Genomic DNA, 12,500 nt, shown 5'->3' with positions numbered 1-12,500 from the left:
GCAGAGAGGAGCGGGGAGGCAGAATATTCTGTAGTCTCTCTGTGTTTTAACTCCTCAGTACTTCATCCCCTCTGCCTCTCTCTGCAATGTCACAGTCCTTCAAGAGACCGGGCCAGGCTGGCTGCGGAAAACACCTGAGAAATGAATTCTGTAAACTGTTTCCCCACTAGAAACCACAGAGGAGGTTTTAGTGTGTGTGTGTGTTTGGCTACAGGGGAATGAACAGGCCTCTTTGTGTATGTTAGTAGTGTGGCTGGACCTGGGTCAGAACAACCCCATCCTCATGTGTCCCCCTCACTCTACAGTACTAGGGTTGAATGGCGGGAACCCGGTTACAGAGATTTACAGAGATTTACCACCCAAAACCAATCCCTTTTCCCGGGATAAATAACTGCGAGAAACTGGTAAATTATAAGAAATTATTTCTAAGAACAGCATGACGTGAAATGGAACTGTTAAATTATATGCGATGTCTAAATCTGGATTCTCTACGGCCATCTCTCTGGTCACTGCACGATGAAACATCAACGCTCAGGGTGGGGACCGACAGCCCATGTCAGTATGTAGACCTATCATCTCATCGTGGTAACTTTTTTTTCTTGTGACAGGTAGACCTACATTTGCTGCAGCATAGCCTACAGCTACAGTAATATCATTTACACATCTCCATCTGGCTTTCAGGGGTCCCCTTGTATTTCTACTGCAGCTGCAGTTTTAAAACCCTCCTATATAGTTGCTTTAAATCAGTGCACTCTCTCACAGTCTTTCTCGCTCAGCCAATTCCATTCAAATTGCATCCAAAATAGATAATACAGTTCTAGATTGATACTGTATATAGGTCTATATATACAGTGGGGAAAAAAAGTATTTAGTCAGCCACCAATTGTGCAAGTTCTTCCACTTAAAAAGATGAGAGAGGCCTGTAATTTTCATCATAGGTACACGTCAAGTATGACAGACAAATTGAGGAAAAAAAATCCAGAAAATCACATTGTAGGATTTTTAATGAATTTATTTGCAAATTATGTTGGAAAATAAGTATTTGGTCACCTACAAACAAGCAAGATTTCTGGCTCTCACAGACCTGTAACTTCTTCTTTAAGAGGCTCCTCTGTCCTCCACTCGTTACCTGTATTAATGGCACCTGTTTGAACTTGTTATCAGTATAAAAGACACCTGTCCACAACCTCAAACAGTCACACTCCCAACTCCACTATGGCCAAGACCAAATAGCTGTCAAAGGACACCAGAAAGAACATTGTAGACCTGCACCAGGCTGGGAAGACTGAATCTGCAATAGGTAAGCAGCTTGGTTTGAAGAAATCAACTGTGGGAGCAATTATTAGGAAATGGAAGACATACAAGACCACTGATAATCTCCCTCGATCTGGGGCTCCACGCAAGATCTCACCCCGTGGGGTCAAAATGATCACAAGAACGGTGAGCAAAAATCCCAGAACCACACGGGGGGACCTAGTGAATGACCTGCAGAGAGCTGGGACCAAAGTAACAAAGCCTACCATCAGTAACACACTACGCCGCCAGGGACTCAAATCCTGCAGTGCCAGACGTGTCCCCCTGTACATGTCCAGGCCCGTCTGAAGTTTGCTAGAGTGCATTTGGATGATCCAGAAGAGGATTGGGAGACTGTCATATGGTCAGATGAAACCAAAATATAACTTTTTGGTAAAAACTCAACTCGTCGTGTTTGGAGGACAAAGAATGCTGAGTTGCATCCAAAGAACACCATACCTACTGTGAAGCATGGGGGTGGAAACATCATGCTTTGGGGCTGTTTTTCTGCAAAGGGACCAGGACGACTGATCCGTGTAAAGGAAAGAATGAATGGGGCCATGTATCGTGAGATTTTGAGTGAAAACCTCCTTCCATCAGCAAGGGCATTGAAGATGAAACGTGGCTGGATCTTTCAGCATGACAATGATCCCAAACACACCGCCCGGGCAACGAAGGAGTGGCTTCGTAAGAAGCATTTCAAGGTCCTGGAGTGGCCTAGCCAGTCTCCAGATCTCAACCCCATAGAAAATCTTTGGAGGGAGTTGAAAGTCTGTGTTGCCCAGCGACAGCCCCAAAACATCACTGCTCTAGAGGAGATCTGCGTGGAGGAATGGGCCAAAATACCACTAACAGTGTGTGAAAACCTTGTGAAGACTTACAGAAAACGTTTGACCTGTGTCATTGCCAACAAAGGGTATATAACAAAGTATTGAGAAACTTTTGTTATTGACCAAATACTTATTTTCCACCATAATTTGCAAATAAATTCATTAAAAATCCTACAATGTGATTTTCTGGAATTTCTTTTCTCATTTTGTCTGTCATAGTTGACGTGTACCTATGATGAAAATTACAGGCCTCTCTCATCTTTGTAAGTGGGAGAACTTGCACAATTGGTGGCTGACTAAATACTTTTTTTCCCCACTGTAGATGTCCTAGCCTACGTCTTTAAGGTAATACATTTAGCCTTATATTTAGCTAATGAATAATGGGTTATGCATAATAAGCTTCTAACTTATTACATTTACATTTTAGTCATTTAGCAGACGCTCTTATCCAGAGCGACTTACAGTTAGTGAGTGCATACATTTTTCATACTGGCCCCCCGATGGGTATACAATTAATGATGTGTACCCATCGATTCTTGAAGAAGATAACCATCACATTGACATTGATCTCATGGACTGAGTCCTTGCATCCATAACTCCATCTATTATCGGGAGAGTGGTTAAACTCCAGCCCCGGCATCCATCAGCTTGATAACAAACCAAGTGGCAGGGCTGCTGTTTGGATGAAAAAAAAGAATGACAGATTGTAGCTTTAAACCACATTTGTTTCTTATACACAACTAGTTTTCACTTACCACTTTGGTATTCTGCTGCACATTAACTTAATCTACACTGAGTATACATAGCAAACATAAGGAACATCTTCCTAATATTGAGTTATGATAAAAAAATAGTTTTTGTTTTGGATTATGTGTATTGTATTTAAAATGTTTTTATTGCTAGGTATTACTGCACTGTTGGAGCTAGAAACACGAGCATTTCACTGCACATGCGATAACATCTGCAAATCTGTGTATACAAACAAATAAATACATTTGATTTGAATTCCCTGAAGAAAAAAAAATAACGTATAGCCTCAGTCTCTTGCGCAATACGCACACACTTGTGCTCCACTGGCCTCTCTCTGTAAAAAGGCTCCTTAGCTCTTGGAGTCCCATGCAGGAAAAGCTAGACTAGAATAGCTTGCTGGACTTCTTTTTTTTTTTTTTTTGCATTTCTTATACCAATAGACTATGCAAAGAAGGACGCAAGCTAGTGTTTGCTGAATGTTAAATACAGCAGCCAATAGAACTCACAGGTCATGTAGAAAGAAGAGTGAACGGTAGGATATAGCAGTTATTTATTCAGACCCATAACCATTCAATCTTCATGAAGAAAAGTGAAAGCCTTCTTGCGTCTCATTCTAGTCCTACTGTATATTATTCAAGCATGTCATTAGAATGATGAAGATAAGGACAACAAAACGTATTTCATTTAACTGTTTTAAAGCGAGGAAGGAATGAAGCAACAATAGAGAGAGAAAGAGGAGGTAGACTAATAACATTAGGGGAAATAATAGGAACAATTTCAATCTAATTCACTAGCCTATACTTGTAACTTTGTAGGCTGCATGTGCTGCACCAGAATCACGTTATCTCCCTGCTTTATCATGGTTTGAACAAAGCGCATAATTCTAGTCCATATAATTCAGTATAATACAATACAGTACAGTAATACAGTTCACACTCAAAAAGATTAGCCTACTGGAGCTAGTTTCATTTATTTACCCAAGAGAGCATATAGCTAGCTACATCTATGGGCTTTTATGTTTTTCTGTTGTGCGTAATGTGCCGAAGCCTATATCATATACAGTATGTATTGGATAACGGCACAATCATTTGGCCTTTTTTGGGCTTGGGCTCATTACATGTCTTTAATGTAGGGCTCATGAAATGTATTTAATCAGGTTCAGGTTGCATCAGGCTTGAATGTTCAATCAAAGCTCTAATCAAATCCAGACATAGGCCTATTTATATGTTTTATAATGCTTTTGAATACATTTCCGGTTTTGGCGGGAAATACCAGCTTACTCGGGAGAAAAGTGATTTATTCTCAGAAAGAAACATTTGTCAAATACTGGGAAAATATTCAACCCCTCCTCCACCTCCTCCTCCAACTCCTCCACCAACTCCTCCTCCTCCTTTTCCTCTATAGCATCATCAGGCTTCCGTTCCACCCCTATGGTTTCCCCATGAAAACATTAGTAGCTGTCAAATCCTTGCCAATAAGACTCAAAGCCCCCCCCCCCCCCCACCCCCTTCACTGTTAGTTCCCATATCCTGGGTCCAAACTTGTCCCATACAGTGCATTTAGAAACTATTCAGACCCCTTGACTTTTCCCACATTTTGTTACGTTACAGCCTTATTCTAAAATTGATTAAATAATTTTTTTCCCTCATCAATCTACACACAATACCCCATAATGCCAAAGCAAAAACTGTTTTTTTGAAATTTTTGCACATTTATAAAATTAAAAAAACTACTGAAATATCACATTTATATAAGTTTTCAGACCCTTTACTCAGTACTTTGTTAAAGCACCTTGGCAGCGATTACAGCCTCGAGTCTTGTTGGGTATGACGCTACAAGCTTGGCACGCCTGTATTTGGGAGATTCTCCCATTCTTCTCTGCAGATCCTCTCAAGCTCTGTCAGGTTGGATGGGGAGCGTAGCTGCACAGCTATTTTCAGGTCTCTCCAGAGATGTTAGATCGGGTTCAAGTCCGGGCTCTGGCTGGACCAGACTTGTCCCGAAGCCACTCCTGCGTTGTCTTGGCTGTGTCCTTCCTGTTGGAAGGTGAACCTTCGCCCCAGTCTGAGGTCCTGAGCACTCTGGAGCAGGTTGTCATCCGTGATCTCTCTGTACTTTGCTCCGATCATCTTTCCCTCGATCCTGACTAGTCTCCCAGTCCCTGCCGCTGAAAAACATCCCCACAGCATGATGCTGCCACCACCATGCTTCACCGTAGGGATGGTGCCAGGTTTCCTCCAGATGTGACGCTTGGCATTCAGGCCATTTCGTTTTTTTATTTTTTATTTATTTAACCTTTATTTAACCAGGTAAGCCAGTTGAGAACAAGTTCTCATTTACAACTGCGACCAATAAATAGGCCATAGTGCAAAATAATTACAATTTAGTCTTAACACTGGAGTGATGGATGTGCAGAAGATGATGTACAAATAGAGATACTGGGGTGCAAATTAGCAAAAATAAATAACAATGTAAATAACAATATGGGGATGAGGTAGTTGGGTGGGCAAATAGTTCAATCTTGGTTTCATCAGACCAGAGAATCTTGTTTCTCATGGTCTGAGTCCTTTAGGTGCCTTTTGGCAAACTCCAAGCGGGCTGTCATGTGCCTTTTACTGAAGAGCGGCTTCCGTCTAGCCACTCTACCATAAAAGGCCTGATTGGTGGAGTGCTGCAGAGATGGTTGTCCTTCTGGAAGGTTCTCCCATCTCCACAGAGGAACTCTGGAGCTCTATCAGAGTGACCATCTGGTTCTTGGTCACCTCCCTGACGAAGGCCCTTCTCCCCCGATTGCTCAGTTTGGCCGGGCTCTAGGAAGAGTCTTGGTGGTTCCAAACTTCTTACGTTTAAGAATTATGGAGGCCAATGTGTTCTTGGGGACCTTCAATACAGCAGACATTTTTTGGTACCCTTCCCCAGATCTGTGCCTCGACACAAACCTGTCTCTGAGCTCTACGGACAATTCCTTTGACCTCATAGCTTGGTTTTTGCTCTGACATGCACTGTTAACTGTGGGACCTTATATAGACAGGTGTGTGCCTTTCCAAATCATGTCCAATGAATTGAATTTACCACAGGTGGACTCCAATCAAGTTGTAGAAACATTTCAAGGATGATCAATGGAAACAAGATGCACCTGAGCTACATTTTGAGTCTCATAGCAAAGGGTCTGAATTGGGTGTAAATACGGTATTTCTGTTTTTTATTTTTAATACATTTGCAAACATTTCTAAAAACCTGTTTACGCATTGTCATTATGGGGTATTGTGTGTAGATTGATGAGGATTTTTATTTATTTAATACATTTTAGAATAAGGCTGTAACATAAGAAAACATTGACGGTTACACAGTCTGTAGTGTACAGTATGTGTCCCTGGTGCTGAATACCAGTGACTCAAGCTGACAGCTCTCATCCGTTTCTCCTACGGTGAGATATTGTGAGTGGGCACAGGGTCCTGAGAATATCCTTCAAACTGAACTGGGACTTGAGGACAGAGAGAGAGAGAGAGTCAGAGAGAGAGAGAGAGAGAGAGAGAGACACAGAGAGAGAGAGGAGAGAGAGAGAGAGAGAGAGAGAGAGAGAGAGAGAGAGAGAGAGAGAGAGAGAGAGAGAGAGAGAGAGAGAGAGAGAGTGTGTGTGAGAGAGAGAGGGTGATTCAGACGGGCGGGAGTAGCACAGATACAGTACAGATATTTACAGAATATGTAGTGCGTACTACTGAGAACCACTGAGTCAGAGCTGAAAGCTCTCATCCGTTTCTCCTGCGGTGAGCTATTGTGACTGGGTACAGGGTCCTGAGAATATCCTTCAAACTGACACTTGAGAACATTGGAACAGTGAGCGGGAGAGAGAGAGATAGAAAGGGACAGAACAAGAAGGAGACAAAATGGTGGTGGGTAGCACAGATACAATAGTAGATGTGATGCAGTGCTGTTGGCCAGCTTCCTACTCCAACTGTAACTCTGTACGTTACAACTGACTGATTAACCAAGTCTTTCAGGCTCAGCGCTCACCTGCTTGTTGAGATCACCCCCTGGTGGGCAATTAAAGGATGTCACATATACTGTAGGTGGTGTGTGTTTGTGTGTGTGTGTGTCTGTGTGTGTGTGCGTGCGTACATGGCCCTTACCGGCCTGTTGTGTTCGGCCCCTGGTCGGGGGACTCCGGGGCCCGTCCCCTGCTGCGTTGAAGGCTGCTACACTGATCATGTATGTGGTGTAGCCAGTCAGGTTCTTAATCTTGACCCCTAGCTCTGGGAGGAACATGGTACGCAGCCTCTCTGTCTCATTCTGCAGCTGGAACTCCCAGAAATAGATCTAGAATTCATGATGGAGGGTCAGAGGTTATATTCACATTCAGACAGATCTAGAATACATGATGGAGGGTCAGAGGTTATATTCACATTCAGACAGATCTAGAATACATGATGGAGGGTCAGAGGTTATATTCACATTCAGACAGATCTAGAATTCATGATGGAGGGTCAGAGGTTATATTCACATTCAGACAGATCTAGAATACATGATGGAGGGTCAGAGGTTATATTCACATTCAGACAGATCTAGAATACATGATGAAGAGTCAGAGGTTATATTCACTTTCACACAGTTGTTTCACTTACTTCATCTATGGCTTAGTGTGTTGTGTGTGTGGTGTGTTGTGTTGTGTGTGTTGTGTTGTGTGTGTGTTGTGTTTATGTGTATTGTGTGTGTATTGTGTGAGTGTTGTCTGTGTGTTGTGTATGTGTTGTATGTGTGTGTGTGTGTGTATTGTGTGAGTGTTGGTATACTGCAGAGCCACATGTTAAACAGTATGGTATACTGCAGAGCCACATGTTAAACAGTATGGTATACTGCAGAGCCACATGTTAAACAGTATGGTATACTGCAGACCCACATGTTAAACAGTATGGTATACTGCAGACCCACATGTTAAACAGTATGGTATACTGCAGACCCACATGTTAAACAGTATGGTATACTGCAGACCCACATGTTAAACAGTATGGTATACTGCAGACCCACATGTTAAACAGTATGGTATACTGCAGACCCACATGTTAAACAGTATGGTATACTGCAGACCCACATGTTCTACAGTATGGTATACTGCAGACCCACACGTTAAACAGTATGGTATACTGCAGACCCACACGTTAAACAGTATACCATACTGTTTAACATGTGGCTCTGCAGTATACCATACTGTTTAACATGTGGGTCTGCAGTATACCAACACTCACAATACACAATACACACACACACACAACACACACACAGACAACACACACAATACACACACAACACACCACACACACAACACACTAAGCCATAGATGAAGTAAGTGAAACAACTGTGTGAAAGTGAATATAACCTCAGACTCTTCATCATGTATTCTAGATCTGTCTGAATGTGAATATAACCTCTGACCCTTCATCATGTATTCTAGATCTATTTGAATGTTAGAAGTGGTTCAAGTTAAGTGATAGCCCAGATAGAGTGATCCTCACCTTGTACCCCTGTATGTCTCCATTCTGAGCATCTAGAGGGGGCGGGTCCCATGTGACATCCAGCTGGGTTGCTGTTGATGATTGGATGGTCACAGTTTGGGGCGGGGCTGCAGGGACTGGAGTGGAGTGGAGGGTAAACGTTCAATACTGACAGTGATATTGGTCAGACCAGGTCCAATTCATATGTCAAATACTTTTAAATAGTTGAGCTGCGCTTGGGTTAGTTTTCCAGGACAGTGGAACCACTGGGGACAATAAAGTTGATCTCATCATCGCTTCTCACCTGCCTCTCCCACAAACACTTCCTGTGGCGTGCTGGTAGGCCCCTCCCCCACGGCGTTGTACACACTCAGACGGATCTCATAACGCTTGTGTTTACTCAAATCTGTGGGAGGAGAAACACAGAAAGAGTTATCCACAAATGGCCTGGGAGGACCATCCAATAGCAGTGGAGCTGGTGATACAACGTTATGAGCTGAAGGAAAAGATGAGAGATAAAGTGAAGAGGTCAGAGGTCAGGACACACCCGATGAGGAAGAGGTAAAACAACACCATGACAGGATGGTAAAATATTAAGACAAATGAGGAAGAGCAGAGATGTGGGATGTTGGCAAACACACACAGACATAAACATACGTTTACACAAACAGATGATTGTCAGGCAGACAGCGAGAGAGACAGGAGGCTGCTGAGGGGAGAACGGCTCATCATAAGGGACGGAACGGAGCAAATGGAATGGCACCAAACATATGGAAACCATGTGTCTGATGTATTTGCTACAATTCCAATGATTCCGCTCCAGCCATTACCACGAGCCCCTTCTCCCCAATTAAGGTGCCCCCAGCCTCCTGTGACACAGAGTACTTACTATGGAGCTCGTACTGGGTGAGAGAGGACTCGCTCAGGTTCCTCACACTGTAGGGGGCTAGAGGGTGACGGACCAAGGGGAGGAGGGAGGACAGAACACAGGGAGTTAGGGCAGCCATCATAAAGAGGCAGCAAGAGGGGGAGGAGACAGGGGAGGAAGGAGTCTGATGTTAGGTCATCAGTGTAACGTGTGAATAGAGTAGACCCACAGTCACCCAGAGGCTAACAGCTGGGGAAAAGGTTAAGTAAACAAACAGAGATCACAGGTCAACTCACCGGTGAGCTCGGCCCAGTTGGAGGCGGGGCTGTTGATGGTTCGTACGGTGAAGCTACGGAGGCGGTCATATTGTAACTCCCGGTAATGTACCCTGAACCCCAGCAGTACCCCGTTTATCTGCTCCTCAGCAGGTGGCTGGAAGGGGGATCAATCAATCACATTTATTTATAAAGCCCTTTTTACATCCACAGTTCTACATCAACAAAATGTTTTACAGTAACCCAGCCTAGACCACCAGAGACTAAAAAGCAACACAGTGGCAAGGACACTCTCTAGAAGGGAGAAAACTGCACCTTACAAATCTACTGCTTACCTCCCATCGGACCAGCACCGATGTGGTGGTGTGGGGTGTAACAGAGAGGATTGTGGGAGCTTTGTCTGGGGCTGTGTGGAGACAGATATAGGGGTATCATTGAACTGCTGGACTGTATAAACACTTGCACACACACACACACACACACACACACACACACACACACACACACACACACACAAGACACAACACACACGCAAACACACACCAGACACAACACACACACCAGACACAACACACACACCAGACACAACACACACAACACACAGTAGGACTATTGTGTCAACAAGCACAAGCAGTGTGATTCTCTCAGTATGAGGTCATCAGCAGTGGACAGTGTACTTCTGTTTTACAACAAGCCATGTTGACAACACATCCTAATACTTTGGAACACAACACAGAGTAGCTCCTCTCACAGCTGTCACTGCTGAAGTACGGTGTGTACAGTCAACCAATCAGAGAGACAGCAATGACTGCCTACTGAGGAGGACTGTCTGTCTCCCAGTACAGTGGTGTGACTACACAGCCCTCAAAGGGATAACCCAGCAAAAACAGCATTGAATCAACATGAACCTGGGTTCAAGTAGTTGACAGCTTGCTTGGCTCAATGAAACCAACGGAATAGTCCCACATTTGAAAACCATGTCCATCTGCTACTACAGGCAGAATTAAACAAACTCTCAAAGTATTCAAAAGATTTTTTAAAAACGTTTTTGAAGCCGGGTTTGCAGGGATACGGAGTCAGTCATTCACATTTATATGATGTCCTTACCATCCTGTAGGGTGGTGGTAGCCTCACTCTCCTGGCTGTACTCACTGTCCCCGATGTCGTTGGTGGCTTTCACTCTGAACCGGTACGAGGTGAACGGCTTGAGGCTGGCAGGACAGACAATGTCCCCTGTCAGTTCACTTATGTCTTGAACCTAGAGTTATCCTAGACAGGTACTAGATAGTGTGGTAACACTTTGTTTAAAGGCTACCTACATAAACATATTCATAACCCTACATACCACATTCATAAGCATCTCTTCCTTTAATGTGAATAAGGTCTCTCTGCCCTCTCACCTGCACTAGATAGGGTACTAGGTATGGTGCTAGGCAGGGTGCTATGGAGGGTACTAGGTAGTGCACTATGAAGGGTGTGTACTGTACCTGTCCACTATGTAGGAGCTTGCCTCGTGGTTGACCGATGCAGAGTGGACGGTCCAGTTACCATCTGGTAGCTCTCTGTACTGCACTGTGTAGTACCGGACAGGTGACAGGCCGTCGCTACCTGGTTCCCATGACAACATCACGCTGCGCGCCTGCACGTCCTCCTGGGGCACTGTGGGACGGCTGGCTGGCTGGGGCCGCGCTGAGGGGGGTGGGGTTAACACACACTGTCAAACACCACTCTCATACATAACAGCAATGACTGTAATAAATAAGTAAATGAATGAATAAATTAATAAATAGATGTAAATAAATAGATGCAAAAATACAAATATAAATAAATAAATAAATACATGAATAATGAAATACATGAATACATAAATAATAGGTCAAATAAAAAAAGTATTTTATCCCTTGCTGATTTTGTACGTTTGCCCACTGACAAAGAAATGATCAGTCTATAATTTTAATGGTAGGTTTATTTGAACAGTGAGAGACAGAATAACAACAAAAAAATCCAGAAAAACGCATGTCATAAATGTCATGAATTGATTTGCATTTTAATGAGGGAAATAAGTATTTGACCCCTCTGCAAAACATGACTTAGTACTTGGTGGCAAAACCCTTTTTGGCAATCACAGAGGTCAGACGTTTCTTGTAGTTGGCCACCAGGTTTGCACACATCTCAGGAGGGATTTTGTCCCACTCCTCTTTGCAGATCTTCTCCAAGTCATTAAGGTTTCGAGGCTGACGTTTGGCAACTCGAACCTTCAGCTCCCTCCACAGATTCTCTATGGGATTAAGGTCTGGAGACTGGCTAGGCCACTCCAGGACCTTAATGTGCTTCTTCTTGAGCCACTCCTTTGTTGCCTTGGCCGTGTGTTTTGGGTCATTGTCATGCTGAAATACCCATCCACGACCCATTTTCAATGCCCTGGCTGAGGGAAGGAGGTTCTCACCCAAGATTTGACGGTACATGGCCCCGTCCATCGTCCCTTTGATGCGGTGAAGTTGTCCTGTCCCCTTAGCAGAAAAACACCCCCAAAGCATAATGTTTCCACCTCCATGTTTGACGGTGGGGATGGTGTTCTTGGGGTCATAGGCAGCATTCCTCCTCCTCCAAACACGGCGAGTTGAGTTGATGCCAAAGAGCTCGATTTTGGTCTCATCTGACCACAACACTTTCACCCAGTTCTCCTCTGAATCATTCAGATTTTCATTGGCAAACTTCAGACGGGCATGGATCTGTGCTTTCTTGAGCAGGGGGACCTTGCGGGCGCTGCAGGAATTCAGTCCTTCACGGCGTAGTGTGTTACCAATTGTTTTCTTGGTGACTATGGTCCCAGCTGCCTTGAGATCATTGACAAGATCCTCCCGTGTAGTTCTGGGCTGATTCCTCACCGTTCTCATGATCATTGCAACTCCACGAGGTGAGATCTTGCATGGAGCCCCAGGCCAAGGGAGACTGACAGTTCTTTTGTGTTTCTTCCATTTGCGAATAATCGCAC

The 12,500-nt window shown here is 44.0% G+C and overlaps 1 protein-coding gene across 1 annotated transcript in view; it reads right to left on the bottom strand.

Moving 5' to 3' along the window:
- The window catches only part of LOC311114402 (protein sidekick-2-like), a gene marked incomplete at both ends in the record, with an annotated part of 31,295 nt that extends 20,101 nt beyond the window's left edge, over positions 1-11,194 (bottom strand). The window contains 8 exons of the mRNA XM_084189660.1: positions 7,004-7,190; positions 8,384-8,499; positions 8,667-8,768; positions 9,252-9,308; positions 9,527-9,662; positions 9,841-9,911; positions 10,613-10,716; positions 10,993-11,194. Coding sequence (XP_084045786.1) covers positions 7,004-7,190; positions 8,384-8,499; positions 8,667-8,768; positions 9,252-9,308; positions 9,527-9,662; positions 9,841-9,911; positions 10,613-10,716; positions 10,993-11,194 — 975 coding nt within the window. The remainder of the gene's footprint in view (positions 1-7,003; positions 7,191-8,383; positions 8,500-8,666; positions 8,769-9,251; positions 9,309-9,526; positions 9,663-9,840; positions 9,912-10,612; positions 10,717-10,992) is intronic.
- Between the last annotated feature and the right edge of the window lie 1,306 nt (positions 11,195-12,500).

The sequence above is a fragment of the Coregonus lavaretus genome, assembly GCF_964263955.1.
Source record: "Coregonus lavaretus genome assembly, contig: HAP1_SCAFFOLD_2129, whole genome shotgun sequence".
In the NCBI taxonomy this organism is placed as follows: domain Eukaryota; kingdom Metazoa; phylum Chordata; class Actinopteri; order Salmoniformes; family Salmonidae; genus Coregonus; species Coregonus lavaretus.
Note: the sequence above shows the minus strand (reverse complement) of the source record. Positions and strands in the feature narration are given on the sequence as shown.